General features: G+C 43.8%; 1 protein-coding gene across 1 annotated transcript in view; it reads left to right on the forward strand.

Annotated features, from left to right (window-relative positions):
* Positions 1-753: 753 nt before the first annotated feature.
* Positions 754-22921, forward strand: part of PHLPP1 (PH domain and leucine rich repeat protein phosphatase 1) — a 143094-nt gene continuing 120926 nt past the window's right edge. Inside the window, exon 1 of the mRNA XM_080338876.1 lies at positions 754-2370. Within this exon, the coding sequence (XP_080195002.1) occupies positions 1002-2370 (1369 nt within the window). The 5' untranslated portion in view covers positions 754-1001. The remainder of the gene's footprint in view (positions 2371-22921) is intronic.

A 22921-nucleotide genomic window follows, 5' to 3' on the forward strand; every position in this document is an offset into this window, starting at 1 on the left:
CAGCACGGCTGGCTCCGCCGCTTCCCTTCGTCAGCTGTTTCTGTAAAACCGCCTGGTCAGACTTCAGGGATATAACGCTCGCAGGGCAAAGTCCTGCAGTATTTTTAAAGCCAGCTCAGCCCGCGCCGGCGTGAGCGGCGCCACACTACGGGTCTCTGCGGGCAACGAGGGGAAGCGCCGGGGCCTCGGCCATACTCCGGGTTCCCGCTCTCTCACACGGCGGGGCAGCGAGCTCTCGCACCAGAGGCCGCACGTCTCCCGGGGACAGCGGGGGCGGAGCTGCCCGGCGGGTCAGGGACAGGGCCGTGACCCTCCACAGGCCGCAGCGCCTCCTCACCTCACGGCTGGGCAGGGCAGCGCTGCGTGGAAGCGATCGGGCCTCCCACACGCAACGCAGCGCCCTCCCGCCTTCCTTCTGGAGAACAGGATTGCCGCGCCGGGAGGGCGGGCAGGCAGCCCGCCACCCTCTGCTACGGGCAGCTGCAGCACCGCCCAGCGCCGCGGGGAGCGGGCGCTGCTGGGACTTGTAGTTGGCGGGGGGGAGCGGCTGCCGGCCATGTCGGGACTACGCTTCCCAGCAGCCCCCGCGCTCCCCCGCCACACCGCCTCCCCTGGCCCCAGGCGCGGTCACGTTGTGTTTATCGGCGAGACCCCGCCCTGCCGCGCGAGCGCTGGCGTCACCGCCGCGAGCCTCCCTCCCTCGCGCGGCGGCCCCTGTCAGCGGCGAGGCGGGGGCTGCTTAATATTCATGAGGCGCGGGCAGCGCGCGGGGCGCGGCGCCGGGCTCACTCGCGCTCTGCCTGCCTAATGGCGCTCGCGACAGCTGGGGAGCGGGGCTGAGCCGGGCGCGAGGGCACCAGCGGAATGCTCCCCGCCGCGACGTGACCCCCTCGGGACGCGGCGCCGCGCTCCGCTCGGCCCTCCCCTCCCCGCGCCGCGCCGGGCCGCCGAGCGGCGCTCCCAGCAGGGCGGCGGCGGCGGCATCCCCGGCCCCGCGGGCAATGGAGCCCGCGCAACAGCGAGCGAGAGAAGCCCCGGCGGCGGGCAACGGGCGCGGGGAGCCGGAGAGCAGCTCCCCGGGCAGGAGGAGTCAGGCGGCGCCCGGCGCGGAGAACGGCGTGGAACCGTCGGGCGGCGGCGGGCAGCTGGACGGCAAGGGAGCCGGCGGCCCGCGGCGGAGAAGAGGGGGAGCCGCCGGCTTCGCTCCCCCCGCGGCGTTGGCGGCCGGCGGGACTTCGGCGGCCTCCGGCGGGGCCGGCAACGCCAACTCCCTGCTTCTGCGGCGGGGGAGGCTGAAGAGGAACCTGTCCGCCGCCGTCTCCTCGCCCGCCGCCGCTGCCCCTGCTGCCTCGCTGGGCACCCGCAGCTTGGACAGGAAAGCGCTGCTGCTGAAGCCGCCCCGGCAGCTGCAACCCCTGCAGCCCCCGGAGCGGGACTGGGTGCGGCGGGACTTGCAGAGGGGCTGCGTCCACATCTACGAGCGCCACATGAACTGCTACCTGCGGCCGGTGCTCTGCACCCTGGAGACCACGGCGGCCGAGGTGGCCGCCCGGCTGCAGCAGCTCGGCCACCGGGGCGGCAGCAGCGTGGTGCGGGTGCTGGGCAAGGCGGGCGCGACGCCGCAGCCCCCGCCCGAGCCGCCGGCGGCCCCCGCCGAGGCGCCGCCTGAGCCCGCGGCGGAGGGGCAGCGGCCGCAGTCGGAGGAGAGGCCGAGGAGCCGGCGGGGGACGCGGAGCGGGCTGGCCGGAGGAGACTGCGGGGAAGCGGCGCGGCCCGGCCGCTTGCCGCTGGGCGGCAGCGCCGAGGAGAGTGACTTGGCCGTTGGCCGGCCGAGCCCGGCGCCCTCCGACTTCAGCCCCGGGCCGCCGCCGGCCGAGCTGTACCTGGCGGGGCCGCCGCTCTCCTGCCCTTCCCTCTTGGGGGAGCTGGGACCGGCCGGCTCCGACACCGAGAGCTTCAGCCCCAGCGCCGAGAGCGTCTCCGACCGGCTGGATCCCTACAGCAGCGGCGGCGGGGGCTCGTCCTCCTCGGAAGAGCTGGACGTGGAGCCGGTGCCCCCCGATGGGGTGGAAGCAGGTGCGGGGCCGGGCCGGGGCCCCCCCTGCCCGGGGGAGCTGCCCCCGGGGCGAGCCGGGGGGGCGCCGGCGGGCGCGGCCGGCGGGCGGGAGCCGCCGGCGGGGGCCGCGTCGCCGGGGCCGCCCGCCCTGTACGTGCAGCTCCACGGGGAGACCAGCCGGCGGCTGGAGGCCCATGAGAAGCCCCTGCAGATCCAGAACGACTACCTCTCCCAGCTGGGCTTCCGGGACCTGTGGCGGGTGCAGGAGGAGGGCATGGACTCGGAGACCGGCTGCCTCATCCGCTTCTACGCCGGTGAGCGAGGCGGGGCGGCGACTGGGGGAAACGACCCTTGGGGCGGCGGGCGCGGCCCTTTCCCCTCCCCGGCCCTCGCTCCGGCGGGCGGTGTGGGCGCAGCCCCTCTGCCGGGGCTGCCGCCTTTCACGGGGAAGGAGGGGGCCCGCGGGTGTCGCCGCGCCGGGGAGGGGCCGTGCGGGGTGGTCCCCGGCGGCGGCGGGCAAGCCGCGGTGTTAGCGGCCCTCCGGAGCTCCGGGCTGCCCCGCAGCTGACGCGGTGCAGGGGCAGCCTCCCCTCCCTCCAACGCGCGGGTAATGGAGGTCGCTCTTCCGTTGTTTTCCGTTTCCAGCGGCAGCACTGGGCGTCCGGGGTTAATTCTGCCTTAATCTGCCGCTTTCCCTGGTGGCGAGAGACGCACCGGTGCCGCTCCTGGGCATGGAGGGGCGAAGGCTGTTTGAAGTGTTCGCAGGATGCCGACAGCTCACTCAGGGCTGAGTTGAGCTGTGTGCTCCCAGACCGCTAATAACGGAGCTCAGGATAAGGCGGGCTTATTCAGAAGAGAAAAGCTCTTCGCAGTTCTGCTCCTGAAAAAGGTTGCAACTGTGCAGGGTGCACGGATTCCTGCGCTGAGAACGGTGCATGTCTGCAAACAAAATCCTGTACTTTAGCTTTCTGTGCTGTTAGCATTTGGAATCAATTTTTTTCCGTTTGTTAGAGTAGCAGGACTTCACTGAGGGACTGAGGCAGTAAGCAAGGGAAGTACACAACTATAAGGCATAGCCTTTGAAAACAGTAGTCAAAAGGTTTATAATGAAAAGGCAGAAGCTTTTTAATGCAGCTTTGCTGTTGCAACTTAGCAGTACAGAATGTGGTGAGTATTGTGTGGAAAAGTTAGCTCCCACGTAGTAATTATGCAGCCTTCTGCAGTTTTAGAGAGGTTTAAAAATATCTTGTGTGTCAGTTGAATTGCTTTGTATAAACACTTACTGTAATTTTGGAACTTGGCTTTTATCTGTACTGTCCATCTCCCCAAAAAGGAGAGATTGTTTAATGTCCAAGTTAGTGTTCAGATGCTTAAGAAGTTTTCCTGTGAAATAGGTAAGTGTAGCATCCAAAGACAAGGTCACGCTAGCAAAGCAGCACATGCCATCCACCGCCTTGCCTGGTTGGCTGAGCAGAGTTGGTCCTTCACTGAACCATGAGAATTCAGTGCTTTAACTCTGAAAAACATGGAGATATTTCTTTTGAGCGAATTCTGCTGAATGTCAAATAGAGGCAGTAATGGTGGGGTGGGAAGGTGAGCAGTGAGCTGGATAAGTGCCCTTCTTTATTCAGAAGAATGTGGGAGTTGTGGCGAGTGGTCAGTTCAATGTTTCTTCAAATTTCTTGGTCTGTTGTATAATGACCTCACCGTAACAAGTGCAGAAGTGGTATTCATTCAAGGGATTTGAAGAAATAAGTTAGATATGCTGGGGTCAGAAAGGAGCTAAACTATTTTTTTCAGATTATAATCATGGTCTGCATGATTCTCCACTGTGCTGTTTAGAGTGGAGGTCAGGAGGTGATGCTGGAAAGGATGTTGCTTCCTTTAGTTCCTACAGTTACACGGGGATGCACAGACTCGTTTTAAAATGGAACTACCGTGTGCCTCCTTTCCTAGTAGGATGTGTTCTAAAGAAAACACAATCAGAAAAAGTAGCCGAGTCTTACGGTGAAGCCTCTTTGCATGTAAGTTTTTTTTTATGCATTAGATGATTAATTCTGTATGTTAAATGCAGATGTTCCAACTCTGTTTTATTGCAGTGTCTCAACTTGATTGCTAATGTAGCTCGTGCATTCCGGACTTCCTTGTACAAAACTACTTAATAGAAATGTATTTTTATAAGCATATGTAGGATTAAATTAATGCAAATTTCTTACGCAAGTTCATGTGCTAAGAAGTATGCCTCTGTACTTCAAAAGTTAAGTGTTTTTTGAAATCCTTATCTCTTTGAGGGGATCTGTGATCAACATCTAAACCACCTCTGATCAGGTGCGTGTAGCAGAATGGTTGCAGCATCTAATGCGCCAGACCAGCCAAAAACAGCTAAGAAAATATGACTGACATGTAACCACACTGATTTTATGTAACTGTCTTGGCAAGTTACCTCAGCTTCCTTATTTTATCCCTCCTGCCCCTGAAGATGAAAGGAAGGGGAGACACTTGAAAAGAATACACATCAAATTAAACTGTAAAGGGGAGTGGTTTTTTGGCCTCAAAGTTAAGGTGTTTTGCTTAGGAGAAGTACCTTTTTTTATAAATGATCCTCCAGGATCATACCCTAAGGAATGCTTTAAACCAGTGATTTCCTGTTTGCGTGGCACTCCATTGGTTTAAGCAGCCTAGTTTGTCCCAATGGATACAGAACCACTGGCATCTCTATCTCTGTAATTTCCTGCAAGTTGTCTTGCTAGGATTTGGTGATCTTGGTCTTACAGTGATGTAAAGTGGCATAAACCTAGGCTGGATTTGTTGCTTTGCTTCTAAAGAGAACTATTTCACCTAATCCCCTTGCAGTAGGGAGAGAAGAAGAAAGCATGGTGGTGACTTCTGGGCTTTTTTTGTTTATGGGGATAGGCAGTTTTAAGGCTGGAAGATTGCTGTATTGAAACTTCACATTACAAATTCCAAATAAGATAAGATTATACAGCCAATTATTTTAGTGATTACTGTAGGCTGGTAATTTCTCTAGTTGTGGAATCTGGAAAGTACATATTTTTAAAAAATGCTTGGAGAACTGCAGAGGATCAAGATTTTTCATGACTATAAAAAAACTTTCTTAATAAGTATCAGTCTACAAATATTCTGTAAATGAAATATATGTTCTTCAAATGCAGAATTCCAAATTTAAAACCACCCAAAACCAAAATGCAGCACTAAGAAGGCAGAAGTGCTTCCTGTTTGTTGCTTTGGTTCATTTCCAAATGTGGTTAGTGCATCTTTCTTTTGGTATCTCCTCTCCTTTTCTTACTCTGGGTGTAGGTGTGGTTGATTTCTTCAGTCACTTGACTCTGAGCATTAAACAGGTAATACTGTTGCTAAAACAAAACCCCTACAGATTTAAGGGTCTGATCCCACTCCCTGTAACATTGGTTTGAGCAAAACTGGGCATTAGTGACTGGTCATGCATATCAGCTTTTCTCTCTGTTGAAATCTATCTCAACAAAAGATGCTGTCCTAGAAGTATTGAAATACTTAATCTCTATTTAAAATGATATGGTTAAATAGCTTTCCACTGAGATATTATGTTACTGAGTTATGGAACTGTGTAAGAATCCATAGTGCAATTACAGTCATGATATTGTCGCTGGGAGACCGATTAGGTCAGACTTACTAAACTATTCCTAAACCCCTAAGAGTGGCCGTGATCCAGAAGGCTTCTCGCAAACAAGTTATAGTATTCCTTATTGCTCTGTAAAAATAGTTTTTGTAAAACATAAGTTGTCCCAGTGGCCTTGGCTTCTCTATAATTTGCATGTAGAAGGAAAAATAGACTAATATACCAGTCTCGTTAATTTAAAAACTGCAAAACCACTTATTTGTTTTGAGACTTTAGATCAAAAACAAGCATGGAATCTCATGCAGTGCCGTGTTCTGCAGCATCTGCATGGCAAGGTGTGTGAGTAACATGATCTTGAAGACTGGGTCAGTACAATAGGTGTTTGAGGCCTTTTTGTTTTACTACTGAAAGGTGATCTTAATTGTGATTCTGGCACTTGGCCACAATTAAATTCTCTGCTTTTTGATGTGACATAGGGCTTCTGTACCTGCTGGTGTCATCAAATATGTCACTTCAGTAGATGATTGCCTATAGGCAACTAAGAAATGCCAGATGTAATTACTGGTGTTAATTTTGCAACTGGCTGTCAGATTTTATTTGAGAAGAGATGCTTTTTGCTCATGTGGCCTTTCAGAAAGGTGTGAGGAAGAACGAATCCAGCTTTGTCTTACAGTTCATTACAATAGATGTTGGTCTGTCCAGTATGAAGACAAGGATGGGAAAATCTCTTGTCAGAATCCATCACAGCGATCTAAGCAGTTGTTTAGTTGTTTTGTGTTTTGTTTTTTGTTTGTTTGTTTTTCTTTTTTTTTTTTAAGTAGGGTCACACTAAGACTTCTAGGTATGTGGATGGAAACATGTTTAAATGCATGTCTGCTTTTGCATGAAAACACCATAGGTCTGGCAGTGCTGAGCTTTGTGGAATGTCACGTATTGAATTGCTAGCTGCTTGTTGTGCGACTTGGTGAATAACTCAGTTCAGCTATTTAATACATAAGTGAACTTGACTTAAGATACGTAAGGGCCGTTAAGGTGGAAAATGTGCCAAAGACAGACCTGTTTCTTAACTGAGGGTAGAACAACTGTGCCATAAAGAGCTTCTGCTTTTAGAGCCCTGGCTTAGTTCTGAAATCCAATATCTTATTTAACATGAAATAAATTAATTCATATTAATGTGAATGGATTATTTTTTTCAGATGTGATTGGAAGGGAGAGGTCTCTTTGAGCTTGTCTGAAACAGAAAGGAAAGACAACTTCTCCCTAGGGCTGCCATGATCTTGATTTTTTTTTTTCTTCCTAGTGTGACTTGGATGTACATTCATTTACCTTGTAATCATTTATGTGTTGGCACCTCCTGCAAAGAGAAGTAATACCTAAAACTTTCTGCTCTGGGAAGCTATCTCATTTCAGTTAACTTAGAGTGTTTAAACCCAAACTTGGTCTTTGATGAGACCCAAGCAGTGGAATTTCTAGTCCTGTTCCGCCAGAAGGTTGGAAATGCCTGCGGTAGCGTTGCCTTTCTCCACCTGTCCATGTGCATGGCCATTTGCTTATCTCCTCACCCTCAGAACAGGGTCTTTTTAAGTAAGGCAGGCAGCTTTTCCAGGCTCTGAGGGTGCTGTGACTGCTCCTCCCGTGCAGGAGGAGCCGTGCAGATAGTGTTGGAATGCTGGCGAAACCGCAGCTCGGCTTTGGTATGTGACAGCTGCTGAGTACAATGGTTTCTGCAACTTTTAAATTCCGTTGTGCTCCTGGCTAGCATCCATAATTTAAGTATGTGTGAAGTACCAACACGGGAGATTTCAGTGTGATGTACATGAGAGTTACTATATATATACTAAGTATGTAGTACCAAAATTGGTACACCCAAGAGGTGAATTTCCTCACTTCTGCAACATGGAATGCAGCATTCTCTCTCTTTTTTTTTTTCTTTTCTCTTTATGTATTTTGATACGATTCCTCCTTCCATGTCTCACTCACTATTTCCCTAATTTTTTTTTAAACTCTGCATAAACATCCTCTTGGTGATGGAAGTGCTGATATACCTAAAAGCCCTTGTGCAATTAAAACATCCATCTGTTCTGTTAGGACACTGACAGACTGTGCTGCGTTAGAAGCACTATGTGGTTCTTGGGAAGATACTACTTAATAGTACAGAAAAAGGAACATTTATTCGAAACGGCATTAGCAACTGGTATGTGCTTCTTAACTACCAAAAACTACTTTGTTTTATAAAACAATATAAATAGAGATTTCTTTAGTATCTAAGCAGTCCTCTGGAAAACAACCTGTTATTAAACATTATGTCTGAGGAGGTCAGTTTGGGAAATTCATGCATGCAGGATTCCATAGAATAGAATCTTAGAGATGGAAATCTTAGAGAGTACTACTTGTTACACTGAGCTGTTTAATTTGGAGGGAACCTGTGGCTTGCATGCTTAAAGGTACATTTAAGGATGATCATCTTGAATTAACTGTTTAAGCTATTAGTATCTTGATTTAAACAATTAAAAAAATGAAAAAAGTGAAGACTGACTTGAGGCTTTCTACTTGCCTTAGGCAGTAGAAGCAAAGACACTTTTGACTTAGTCTTCAGTGTTTCATTATTTCACTGCTTGTGGAATGTGGCACACTGGCATTTCAGGGCAGATAAAATAAATCTGCATATGTACTTGTTTACAGCTTCCCTTGACTCAAATTTATTGCTCTGTTTTAGACCTTTTTCTCAAATGAGGATTTGCACTCTATTAAGGCTTATGTCTGAAATAGCCCTGTAGTAACTTTATTCTTTGACCTAGAGAACTCAGTGTTGCTTTTACCTGTGAGATTTTGTTTGGTTGGTTGGTTAGGCATCTATTATTTGGCGGGGAATGGTTCAAATGAAATAGACATTGATGCTTGGAGTCAGTTGCAGTTTGTGTGGGGAAACTAAGTAAAAGGGGTGGGGTGTTCTGTCTTGTTTTGTAAGCTTCTCTGTCTTGGCCATATGATTCCACCTTGTTTTTTTCCTTCTCAAAGATATTTGAGAGAAATGTAACCACCCTTTGTAAGCAACTAAAAAGTTTTAAACTCATGAAAAATGAATGTGTCAGCTTTTTCTAGACTTGGCTCTAAAATTGGAATTCTGAAACACTAAGCTCTTCACAAGATACTGAAGAAACTTCATAGGAAGACAATGTCCTCATCTTAAAAAATTAATCAATAACCTCTTGCTTATGATAATCACTTGTGAGACAGGAAACCTAAATTAAAATTCCAACTGTATGGTACTGACAGATGAGTATAGATTTGAGGTAGTTAAGCTCTGCACATTTCATGTCAAAGTTTCTGGGGAAATTCTACATTTTCAGGTTTCTGCTTCACTTAGAAGTGCCTTGCTTTATTCTTTGTGTAAATTTTGCCCTTCAAATAGCTTTTCTAGACACATGAGTTAGCTGCAGCATTACCTTTTTGGAGAGAATAATTTTTACATTTTACACTATAAAATAATTTGTATTTGCTGTAGAATATTTTTTTTTTTCCAATTAGGCTGGCATTTATCCAATATGATATCTTAACGTGGACACCATTTTCCAAAAATAACTGGTGGCAAATTTTAATTGAACATTTTCCACCTGATTGTTGTTAAATACTGAAGCCATCTTGGGTATTGGAGAATTTTAAATTCAAGTCCTGTTCTTTATGATATATTTTAATTGACTCTTAATTTACTTTTTAACATATGTATGCTATATGATAAAATGTTACATGCAAAAAATAGATTTCACTTGCCTGTTGGAATGCAGCAGCTGTCCTAACAGCACGGAATGGTGCATGTGGGTTGTAAATGAATAACAATATTGTGTCCCGCTGAAATTCTATTCAGGATTTCGGGTAGGCAGAATTAATAATAAAAGTAGCTTTCTGTGGTGTCCATGATGGCATACCCATTTTGGTATATACTTTTTTGAAAACCAAACCAAAAAAAGGTACTGGCAATAATTGCCATTTTGAGTATGTCTAAGTTGCCATGTCTGTGGTCATTGCCTCCACTGTCACATAAAATCATTTAATTACGTAAGTTGATAGTCCACGTTCTTTATGCCAGTTGCCACAATGGGGATTCCTCTTGCTTCCCTGTTTAGCTAACTAGCTAGTCCTGACTCTCTGGGTCTCATGACTGAGACTTTCTGCTCCTGTGGTTGTGGTGAAAATATGTAAAAGAATGAAAATGTTGGAGGTGTTTGTGCTCCCCTCATCCAAATTATTTAAGGACCAAAATTTGTTCTTTGAAGAACATTGGATGTAAAAATGACAACTGCTAAATGTGGAAGTGAGACCTCCTGGAGTGAGGAGTCATTTAATTTCACAACATAGCATACTATTCTTTGAAACATTTTCTGTTGATGGGGAAGTAAAATTTCTTCCAGCTGGCTTTTGACTTATTTGGAGGGATGCTGAAAATACTTACTGCCCAACTAACTGTGTTCATCGTTTTGACAGCTAACTATTTATGTATTGATCTAAAATACTGAGTTTCGGGGGATTTTTCTCTCCAGTTTTATCTAGCTTAGTTCTCGGTGTAGAAGGAAAATGAAATTGTGTAAGTGGAGAAGATTTTTAAAGTTTGACTCAAGATTTTTTTGTGGGCCAGAGTTAAATTTGGCCCTTTACAGGGTCTTAGTTGTTCCTGGTCTTGTCCAATGGCAACAGGAATCTTCAAGCTAACTTCACTGGTCTCTGAATTGTATTCATAATTCTCAAAACCCCATAATAGCCACATGAACTGGTTCCTCTCATCTGCAAGCACTCTAAGTGCCCTGCCAGCTTATTTAAATAAAGACAAAGCAGTGGGCCTTGGTCCAAGGGGTAACGAGGAGCTGGAATGCCTTTGAAGTTCAGGACCCTGGGCTGTAGGTGCCATTTACATAAACCTCATTATGTAATCTGAATGCAGTTTCTTTCCCTGTTTGTTTGATTTATAAATCTTTGTGTCCAGGAGAAAGAGATAGTAAGACCTGTAATTAAGATAAGTAGCAGGCCACTCCTTTTCTGAATGCATGCTCTGGTGAGGAGAGAATTTTAGATGCAGCATTAAGGGTAGAACAAAACCTGTGATTCAGACACCTTCAGTTGATGAGAATAATACCAACTCCTTTCCTTTGAAAAAGCTGCATGCTTCTTTAAACAATAACTATGCCTAGTTCAACCTATTATTTGCTTTAAAATAGATGATACAGAAAAGCTTAAAGTTCTTACTAGCATCAATTTTGCTTTTACATAGGTCACAGATTGTCTTCATCTAAGCAGCTCTCATCAGTTTTTAAGCTACCTTGAAACTAGCAAGTTTCTAAGCGGACAGTGAGTTTTCTGATCAGAATTGCATACAATGCCATTCAGTTGCCCTCAGACACTTGCTTTTTCTTCCTGTCTGGTCCTCTCCAGCCTTTTTTTTAAAGCAGATAATAAGCAGTAGCACTGGGTTTGTGATAAAGAATCGCGCAAGCAGCAGAGCTGACTGCAGATGCAATCTACATGCTCGTAAGATGATTGGCCAGATCTACCACTGTCTTCTTATCACCAGTTATTTTATGATTATTGACTCAAATTGTAAGTGATGGAGGAACATATTTTTCCTTCTCCTGTGTGTTACTTGGTGGGACAGACAGACCTCTAGGGGACAACAGTCTCCGTTAGCAGTCATTTTATTTATGAGACTTAATTGTGTCTGAGACAATGTAATATTATATTCATTATTTGCTTTCTGTGTCTACGTATATTTGCTCTCATGCTATAAAGTTTGCCTGTTGGAATAAAAAAAGTTAATGACAAAACCTGTTACAAATGAAGTAGTGGAATGCCTGGGAGAAGGCTGGTGAGTGTAATGTACTGACGTGGATGGGCTAGGGACTCTTAGTTTCTTCTGGTACCAGTATTATGTGGCTACAAACACAAAGGCAAGATAGTTTGCAGGTTGCAAGTGGAATGTTTCTCAAAGTGAGGTTAATCATGTGTGTGGGAGATGCAATTTAACATTTCAGAAATACCAACAGGAGCTTGTTGAAAGCTGTGTAGCATGTAATTATACAAAAGGTTTTTCTTCCCTGTTTTGGTCCTGGAGTTGAGGATTTTTAATGTACTGTCTTGGTTAAAGACAGTAGTGGAGCTCTAAATATGGTTGCGTGGATTAAAAATTCAGTGGTTAGAAGTAGACCTGAGTTTATAGCCTTTCAGGGCAAGCATTTAACTTCTTTGTCTTGGGAGTCCTAGCTGATAAAAGAAAGGACTGGCCAAAAATGAGAATCACAAGTCTTTGAAGTGTCCAAGCACTGTGAAGCAGCTGTGGATGTGTCTTATCTCTTTATTTTTTTTTGGTGGCATGGAAATCATGTCCCTTATCTGTATCAACCAAAATAGAATCTGTAGTCTGTATATTCCCTGTGAATAAACCAAAGATTAATGTGATACATTTCACACTATTAAATATAGAAACTACTTCCATTTCATAACTTCCAGAACAATGGTATCATCTATATAAGTATATTAATTCCCTTTAAGATTAGACTATAGCACTGAGAACTGCTTGGTTCGTGTCTCTTTAATCTTCTTAATCAAATGACAACTTTAATTCCTGCTAATATGAGAAGAGTACATGAAATTATTTTACTTTCTTTTGCTTTATAGATTCTATCTTAGAAGTGTCTGTTGTAAGAAAAAATCTTTTGGAATATTTCTTTTCTGAATCCATGTGATAAAAGATCCTAATTTTTTTTGCAGCTTCCAGCTTTTTCCTTCATAATTGAAACTTAAAATCAAAATACGTTGATCCGTATCGGTAGATATTGTAGTACAAAGACTAAGATGCTTTGTAGCCTGCAGTGGATTAAGTCATGTTCCTTCTGTCAGTGTCAAAATTAGTGTTTCTCTGGATAAAATGGTTTACTAGAGCCTGGGGTATCTATTGTATTTAATTTGCAACACCGAGTGGGGTGTGATCCTTTGTGTAGTGCTCCACTGGAGTGAGAGCAGTTTTCAGTACCACTTGCTGCTTCAGTATTGCGTTAATAGTTCGAGTTCCTGGCAAATAACTGATATTACTTACAATGTGGAAACAGGGGTATGCAGATTTGCAGAATGCACAGTCTTGAAACTGTCAGCAGATTGCAAAGCATAGATCAACTGTAGATCCTTCTAGCCTAGAATATGCAGCTAAACTCTTACTTTTTCCATCCTTTTTCCTTCTGGAAGTTTTCGGACATTCTTGGCTGCACTTGCCAGCTCACCCACTTTGTACAGTTTTAGTCTTCTTGAAGATTTTTAGGGGTTTTCTCTGCAATATCTATTTGTCAGTACGATTCTTTGTGTTGATTCCCTCCCCGTGTCCCTGTATATATAAGGCTATATGTGAAACAGTACCACTAAGTTACTTGTGGAGAAGAGCATTTATTCTAGCATGGCTAACGTGAGGCTACAAAAATGAATAAGCAAAATTCTCTCCAGAAACTCACAATGCATAGCGTTGTATCTTAACAAGGTAAGATGAGGCAAGGATGTAGTCAAAGGAGATAAAGAGAGCAGAGTCTTAAAGGGGGTTAAGATGTGTTTTACCTTTATATTACAGAAAACAGCATATGAAAAGGTTTTGTTTGTTCTTCACCCAGCACTGCATCTGTTGCGAATGTAGAACTTTAAGAGGCAAAGATTGTGGCCTGCATAATGTTCTTAAAGTGCTTGTCTATTAGAAGAATTTGTAAACTGATTATGAAAGAAAGGAAAAAGGCTAATCTTGCATAGTAAGACTTATGGCTGACGGTAGAAGAGTTCATGCTGTTACAGCGCTTGAACCTAAAATTGGATATACTGTATCTTTAACATTAGCGTGACTTGTAAACAGTGGTATTACATCTGGCACATCCATAAGGCTTACGCTTTTTAGGAGTGCATACAGTAAACGTGGAAGAGATTTGACATTTGGCACTGTTCTTTTGCTTGCAGTCACCAGCTAAACTAGGCAGGATCAACAGGTTAAGTTAAAAAAACGCAGTTACCAATCGTTGTCTTTTCTGAATTATGAAGGAAGGTACTGCTAAGGAATATGATATAGGGCAAGTCTCATCTCCTCTTGCAGCCCTGAAAAAGGACAGATTCCTGATATGCAGATTCTGGGAACTCAGTGTGCAGACTTCTGTCCAGGAGAGATTGCACATGTGTACTCGTCACTGGTAAATGCAAGAACAGCTGTAATTTTGATAGGGGCACACTGTTCTTGCACCTATACATTGTCTTTGTTCTGTGAGGTTCTTAACCATATTGCACTTAAATAACTGGTGAGTTATTTAAGATACGGTATTGTTACTTCAGGTTTGTTTGGCAAACCCTCATCAGAGATGTTATATGACACTCTCTTCAATAGGCCCATTGGCCATTGTGCCTTGGCACTCTATGGGTTTTTGATGGCACTGGCTTTTTTCACATTGAGATTTCACTTTTGCTCAGATCTTTATTGCTCATATCCACTATTTTTCTAAATGTATAGGGCATGTACTCAGTTGAAAATTGTTTGAGCCTTTCTCCGTAGACATACCTATACTGCTTTACAGCAAAATGTGTTGGTATGCAAAGACAGCTGGAGACTAATCTCTAACCTTCATATATAGTGTAGATGCTGTCCATACCAAACAAATCCTGTAGCATTAAGTTAATACTCACTAATTTTTTCATAGCAGAAGTGTCTGAATATAGCAGTGTCATCATCCATAGTAGCAGGGAAGTCGTACAATATCCTTATTTCCTTAATGAAGGATTAGGCAAACCTTGTCTTATCATTTATACATAAACATCCCATTTTGTCGTTTCAGATTCTCTTGAGCATCTATGCACTGGAGTTACTCTTTTCCTTTTAGCAACTCATGCTTAGGACAATATACCTCCATGGGACTGTCTGCAGACAGGCATGATTGGCTGCTTTGCTTTGAATGTCAATATTGGTTTGCCTCCCTTTTTTGTTAGTGAAAAGCATGGCCGCAGTTAGTTATAAGTTGCATTAAGCCATGTTGGCATGACCACTAATCTGAGTGTTTCAGTATGATTTTGATTGATGGCTGTCATCTTTGTGGCAAGGCACAAGGATGAGGCACTGGTATCAGTAAAGGTGTTACGTGCAACAGGCTGAGTTTCCAAATCGTAATCAGGGCTAGCTGAACTGTAAAAATGAGTTCACTGTGCTGTGGGTTACTGTAATCTTTACCACTATCTGTTATTCTCACTCTATTCATTTTCTTGCATGTATGTGAGGCTGTTGAGAGATTTGGTGAGAAGCAGTGTTCTCAATAAGAGGAAACTGCTTTGATTTTGTTTCCTAATAACCTATAAGGCAAATTGCTGAGTGCATTCATTCCTTGCTAGTTATAAAGGGAGGGAAGGTTGCACATGGTTGGAAAAAAGCAGAGTTTTTGTCATCTCACTGTTTGCTAGCTGTAGTTACTCTTATTAACATGTATGCTTTAATTTTTACTGAAGGCAGTTGAAGTGAGATGACAGTTAGAATGCTGACACGTGAGTGCATCTGGTCAGGGGCTGAAGGTACAGCGGTAAATACAGTTGTAGCTTGCCTGCGAGTGTCACGCGTTTCCCGGTAAATGAAGAGTGAAGGTGAAAAACGTGAGATGAAGAAGCAGCAGTATGGTTTGTCTGCAGGCTGGCTGATGAAGGCTCTGGCCACAGGCAGAGTAGCGATCTGCCATGGTCGCCAGCTCTGCCGGGCGCTGGCAGGAGGGTGGTGGGGACACGGTCCTGAAGAGAGGAGAAAGTTTCGGCAGAGCCACTGGGGCTGTCTGTTCCTCACAGGCACTGGGGACAGGGTTTCTTTCGTATGCTGTCTAATAGATTCAGCCTTTTATTTTATCATATAATTAAATAACTAAGCCTTTGTGAGGCTCCTGAATTCCTTTAATTTAGCGGCAGTACAGAAGCTGAATTCAGAGCATTCATGGGCCTGTACTATCTCCCTGACTACTTGCCAGATCTATTCATGCTGTTCTGAGTGCAGGAAGTTCTCACATTCATTCAGGGTTGCGGGGTGGGGGGGTGGGGGTGGAAGGCGTTGTGTGTTTGGCTTTATTTATTTATTTATTTATTTAAGCAAGGGAAATGCTTATAAGGAAAATTCTTCAACTATTCCCTTGGACCAATTTACCAACTGTTAATCTGTGAGTAAATAATGGGAACGGTTTATACACTTGGCAGCTCTTGAGAAAAAGCGAAGAATCGTGAGAATTTCACAGTCCACAGCCCCAAGATAACTGAATACTTTGGTATGTTGGGATTTGTCTGAACAGGGATAGACCAGGACTTTTTTGTTAGCACATGTAGCCTTATACATTCTGAAGTACTGAGTTTGATGAGGAAAACTTTACTCTGGCATGTGGTAGCTGGCTACTTATACTTGTTCAAGTTAAATAATTCTTTGTCTGCTGCACTTTATGCTCTAGCTGATATGTTAGTCGTCTTTTACAGACCATTACTAATGCTGTGTTGAGGAGGGGATGAGGAATTGCATTTGCTGCCTGATGAGGAGGGAAGGTGGTAACAGTGGCTTTCCTTTGCTTCAAGGGAAGGGTAGAGAGAGGACAAGAAGGTGAAACAAAGCTGAGAAAGCAATGACTAAATCAAAGTGAGTACAGAGGAAGTACAAAATGCTTTACAAACTTAAGCATGCATTTCACTTCCTAGGAACTGTCCCACATCTCTAATCTGTGGTATCTAATCTTTATAACTAGATACCACAGTGACAGATAGAACTGACATGTGTAAAGAGCATAGGAGAAAGGAAAGTGACTTCTCAGTGTGGGTTTTTTGCTGGTAGAACTGATGCGTTGTGGGAAGTTGCTGGAGCGGGTCCAGAGAAGAGCAACACGACTGGTGAAGGGACTTGAACACAAGACCTATGGGGAGAGGCTGAGGGAGCTGGGGTTGTTTAGTCTAGAGAAAAGGAGGCTTAGAGGTGACCTCATCACTCTCTATAACTACCTGAAGGGAAGTTATAGCCAGGTGGGGATTGGTCTCTTCTCCCAGGCAGTCAGCAATAGGACAAGGGGGCATGGGCTTAAACTCTGCCAGGGGAAATTTAGGCTGGATATTAGAAAGAAATTCTTTACAGAGAGAGTGGTCAGGCATTGGAATGGCCTGCCCAGGGAGGTGGTGGACTCGTCGTCCCTGGAGGTTTTTAAACTGAGATTGGACATGGCACTTAGTGCCATGATCTAGTAAACAGACTAGAGTTGGACCAAGGGTTGGACTCGATCTCTGAGGTCTTTTCCAACCCAGTCGATTCTGTGATTCTGTGAAGTGTGCAGCCATCTAGGATGAGTATAGCAGGTATTCCACAAGTCGCGTTTTCACCAAAACAAACAGATTTGGGGTAGTACCGACTCTCCTTTACAGCTTGTGTTCACTTATAAACTTCTGTATCTGGATCCTCTGTTGCAAAATGGAAAGAGAATTGCTTGACAGAACAGTGGCTATACACCATTTGGGAACTATGAATGAGCAGGGAAGTCATAGCTGAAAATGGTTTTATGCAGAGTGAGTTACATCTAACCTGTTCCATCTGGAAACTGACTTGGAGCTGGGGAACCCAAAATTCGTTTCTCTGGCTCATAGGATGCACTGAAGTACAAATTTTTATGCTGGAATATAAAACTTGCAAGCTGATGTGCCCTTACAAATAATGTTTTAAACTTAAGTTACCTTAAGGCTAAGTAATCACCTTTATAACATTCCAACTTTATGAGGATCCTGGCGTGCATGTGACTTAGTGATTCCCCTGCTATGAGACTTAATTTGCTACTTTGATATTGTCCTATAACTTCCTGCTCTTCTGAAAACTGCAATGGGTTTTTGAGTTGCTTTCCCTTCCTGTGTAATTTTTATAAATAAAAGCATTGCTCTTATACTCTGACACGGAGTATTTGGGCTCATTTTGCCCTTTTCTCTTTCTGTCCTCTAGCTTGCAAGTTTTAGAGATCAGTCTGAAATCCTCTTCATGAGATTAGAAGTGTTGTGAATGAAGTAGTTTTCTTAAGGCGCCATGGTTTCTGGAATCACGATCTGTTAAGAACATTTACGTATGGATTATGGCACATGTTACCACACGTGCAACTGTGGAAGTAATGCCAAATGTCTGGATTGTTCTGCCAAAAACAAGGAAATAAGGAGTGTAAAATTACTGCCATTGGTTAGCCTTTTCATATTGCTCTTTTTTTTCTTTACTTTAGAACTATGAGTTTTGATTTCTGTTTCGTATTACAAGTAATGGTGCTGAATATCTTTGGCAGCTTTTTCCTTTTAAAACAGCTTACCATTTTAAGCTATAGGAGTACTGTGACAGCTTTGATTTTTACAGATTTGTATTAAAAACCTTCTGCTTGCCTATATGTATAAAATTATATATTAGATATAATAAGTTTTCAGTCTCTTCAGAGTTTAGAAGGTCATTAATTAAACTTATTTTGTGAACTCAGTTTCATAACAAGACAAAAAAGTGTATGGAAGCACACATTTGCTTCAAGGATAGTTTTCTGGTTGTGTTTTTTTTTTTGTTTGTTTGTTTTTGTTTTTTAACAGCTTGGGTGAGTCCTTAGCAAAATGGAGATAAATAGCATCAGCTATTCCACATGTTCTTGAGTGGTGGAGGAGGGGAGCATGTCACTTGAGGGAAGGTTTGCAAGTTAAAACTCCTGTTGCCAGGCAGCCCAAGAAGTGAGTTGGCATCACTTGGAAATGAGAGCAAATTGTGGGCTGATGTTGGAGCACAGTGGACAATGGAGAAATAGAGAAAATGAACATAAACTTGGCTGTTTTTAAATTAGCTTGTTTTCTGCTTCCAGAATACAAACCATTAAAGAGAAGGTCACTGTCTTTGAAAGTCTTAACTGTATTGTGAGTAACAGGAGAGCTGGGCTACATGGAAAGTGTAATTCCCTTCCCTTTTTTATTATTGTAGCATATTGCGGCGAGTTAATGACTGCTGTTACAAAATGGGGTGTTTGAACATGAGTAATTGTACTGTTGCTCCTCCTAGCTGTAAGAGTTGTGGGTAGGTGAAAGCTCAGGAGTCACCCTTTCTCCTCTACTGCCAAGTTTAGCTTCTGGCTTATGTTAAGTGAGTTAAGCATTTGCCACAAGATGCTTCACGCAAGATGTTACCACCTGTAAGGACCAGTCTCCATGAGATTGTGGTGTTTCCTCTGCCTGTCTGATCTGGCATTAGGGACCCATCACATTGGTAAACCAGCAAACACCTTGTAGATGAACTTTACACATAAAAATGTCTTGGTTTTTAATGAAAGCCACTTCTTGCCTGTCTCCTTTTCCCACCATGAGTGGTGTAGGATTTGTTCTGTTGGAACATATGCCTCTTGTCAGCGTGCGTGTGTTTAGCAGAATGTTGTAAGATAGTAATTAATGTTGTAGCCATCATGTGAATGGAAAATATTTCTGCAAACATGTCTATATATCTAGATACTTAAGAGGATAAAATTAGGCTTTGGAATTTCCCTCTGGTCCTGTTTAACTTAGTCAACCCTTAGACACACTTTATTATGATAATAATGGTTATCTGCCATTGCTTTACTTTTAGTATCAATATTGCACTGTCCTTTGCAAGAGCATGATGTGCAAACTAGTAGCAGTTGGTGCAAATCAGGACGGTCAGATGGAGGTTATGTTGTTACTTTCTGTCATCTGGCAAATTTCTGTCATTTCTTCAGTTTCCTTGTGAGTTTAAGAAATGTTGTGGTGGTTGTGTAGCACTTTTCTTGAAAATGTTTTAATATTTCTACTTCAAGCCTTGAAAGTTAGAAAGTACAGTACTGTAGGCATATATTAATTCACTGGTGTTCAGTGTTTGCATTTTATAATGAGTATCAAAGACACTGATTTAGCTGGGACTCTGGCTTCTCCTTGGATTCTTGTGTCCATACAGGATAAAACTTAACTGTATAATCTTACTGATACAACAGTGCTGTTTTCTTTTGGTTTATATATTTTTGTGGGGAAAAAAACCCCAAACAACTGTGTAGGCAAGTCTAGTGGATACACTATGTTGTCTGCTTTTATTTATTTTTAAAATTATGTTTAACTTTTGGTTAAGTATCTTGACATGAAAAATTATTTAGGAAAGCTTTGGGGTAGATGTCAAAATTTGTGGCACCTGGTCCTTTCCCCTCCATATTGCTGAAAATTGTGGGCAACTTTGTTTTAGTACATTTCTTCCGTAGTTATGATCTCGATACTAGGGAGGAAATGGTGAATTGCTTTATCTCTCTTCCTATTTATTGTGTTATTTCATGTCTAGCAGTAAACATTCCACAAAGTAAAAAAGAGGTAATGCTTTCTTGTTCAGCAATTGAATAGTCCAAAAAAAAATGAGGCGACAAGATGGTGTTTTCCAATGGCTACCTATAAAAGAGAAATTATGATGGTTTGACAGAGCAGTGGCAGCCACAAGCAAGGTGGATTCCAGATGGCTTGGGTAAAGCGTGAGTGTGATGAGGGAACAGTCTCTCTAGGCTGTACACACCAGCTTTGATTGCTGCAAATGCAAGCACTGAAATCCTTTGTCCTAAGATTGCTCGAGTACAAAGTTCACATACTGAAGCTTTTCACCCAGCGCGTCTATGATGCGTCTTTCTGCATCTAGAACAAGGATTCCTGCAAGTCACAGGAATGCTAACAGAAAGCTAACTACATTGCTGCACATAAAAAGGAGGAAAACATGTAGTAGAAGCATATTAGTCTTCATCTGGCTTGCCCTTCATAAGCAATATTTGCAAGGGGGGTCCTTGCATCATGTTCAGTGCAGCCACCTGTTGTATTATTGCTCCTGCTGCTCCCAGGCTTCTGGCTGGGGTTTTTTGTAGCTCCCTTAGTAACCTCTGGGCTTGTGTCCTGTTGGGAGTTCTGTCTTGGAAGCTGGGGGAGCAAGCGCTTGTGAGGTGGAGATTTTTCTTTCTTCTCTCCTGCCCCCCCCCATTTTATGACACTGACATAATGGGAAGTCACAAGAGCAGGAGCCTTTTAGTTTCTGTGGAGTGCGGGTGGGCGATGCTACCAGCAGCAGCGTTCCCCTGTCATCCGAGGAAACCTTCCAACAAATTGGCAGGGTGCTGTGCCATGCTGCTGCATGGTTGTCTAACGCAGTCAAGCATTCTTGCATTTAAACTGATCTCTGTCCAGAGCTGTGTTCAGGTTGTAAGTATTAACATAGGTGTTTGATGTGGCTCTGATTTTGGAATTTATAATAGTTTGCATTGGCAAGTTGCTAGGCTAAATAATCTAAAACTTTAATGGCCGCAAATCTCTTATTTTAATAAAACTCTCAGCCTCATGTTAGCTTCTAATCCAGTGTGCGATTAGTTGCAAGGTATCATTGGAGCACTTTTCCAAAGTCTTAATTTGCAGGCAAATCAAGTTGTTGCTTGAAGCACTCAGCTATTTCTTTCCTTCCACTTCTGCCTGAAAAAAATTTAGATTTTGGAACATAAAGATTCTAAGTGTAAAATTTAGAAGAAAAAATGGAGGAGATGGGAGGCATTTGACAAGCAGAAATTACTTCAGGTTTCTAATAAAACAGAAAGAAAACAAGTCGTCTTTTAACATATTTAAGCTTGGTTCTTGCCTAGCTTCATAACAGGCTCAGTAAACCCTACTGATCAAGTATGTTATTCTAATTTTTGTACACTTTAAACCTTAATCAGACTTCAGAGCATTGCTTTCAAGCTCAGAGGCAATTATCTAGATTACTGAGATTAAATATTTGTGATTGTTGGAGTTTTACCACAGCTTTTGTTGGCTGTGTGTATGTTCTACTGCAGAAGGAAAAAAACACAGTCATAGGCCAAGGGCATTGCTGTTGCAGTGGTTGTGAGGGCAGACAAGGGGGAATGCAGAAGCAAATACAGAACTTGCTGCAGGGTGAGGAGGTCCAGGCTTCTCTGCCATCTCAATTGCCCTATTGCCTGTCAAAAATTACTTATTTTTTATTAAATTGAAGAACAGATCATCCTTTGTTAATAATACCACTTATTTTACAGCAGGGGAAGGGTTCTTGATTGTATTGTGTTTTAGCAGCGCTGCTCTTGGAGGCTCTGGAGAGTCTGTCCCTGTTTGCACAGCATGGGGGAAACAAGACCCTTGAGTGCCAAAGGGCTGATATGGGCTGAATGAGGATGAAATCTGTTTTCTTTCAAGGGATTTCTGTACTGAAGACAGTGTTCTGCTACATTTCTTCTAGAAAACTTCTTGAGGCAGCTGCTTTCCTAAGGCCTGGGGTTTAGGTGGGGCTTTTTGCTCGACTTTTGTGGTTATCAGTTAAAAAGAGAACATGCTACCTTTGTGCTTAGAGACTGCTGGGCATGGTTAAGTAACATGGATGGGATCTGTGGCTTGAAGAATCTTGTTATTCTTTGTTATCTCTTTCAGCCAGTAGAAATACACAGGAGTGGGATAAGCCTTCTGAAAGAGGGATCTTGCTTTGTCTGAGTGGGTGTATGTGGTGAAGTTGGCTTAGATTTTACTGCTGTGCTGTATGTAACAATTCTAGCATAGCCCTTTTTTTGGTTTTCCTCCCTGCAGTGGACTAATATAATATGCAGTACCTTTTTCCAAGATTGGCCAGTCTTTTTAATGGATGATACCCGAATTTTGTATGAACATTTGTGCACTTTTCTCAGTCCCCCTCCCCCCCTCCCCCTCCCCCCCCCCCCATTTCTTTATTCCTTATCTTTATTTGCAGTATCAGGACTTTGCTGTGGGGTCACCAAGAAGTGGTGCCTGTTGAGCTCCATGCAGTTGATCTTACATGTTTGCACAGGCCTGGTGCAGCTCACCAGGGCATGCCAGTTGTAGGATTGCCTTCCATAGGCAAGTTCTTACATCGTAATGTCTGTATGACACTGAGTCTGAAAAGCATGCTTTTTTGGGGTTCAGATGTGTAGTGTTCTGCAGGCAGTGTTTCTCACACTCTCCTTTTTGCAGTATTGGTACTTGGGGGCTACAGAGAAGCCTTAAAATAAGGTAAATGTGTGTCAGTACCATTACCTGTCTGTGGACATTTTTTTCATAGCTGAACAAGGAGTAGTGATGTCTAATTGTACTGTCTTATAAACATGCATTTTGTTATGAAAACATTCTGTACAGTGGGGACTGTAAAATCAGATGGTACTGACGTGACGTAATTTTTAAAACATCTTAATCTTATTTTTCAAATA

The sequence above is a fragment of the Nesoenas mayeri genome (genome assembly GCF_963082525.1).
Source record: "Nesoenas mayeri genome assembly, chromosome: 2".
In the NCBI taxonomy this organism is placed as follows: Eukaryota; Metazoa; Chordata; class Aves; order Columbiformes; family Columbidae; genus Nesoenas; species Nesoenas mayeri.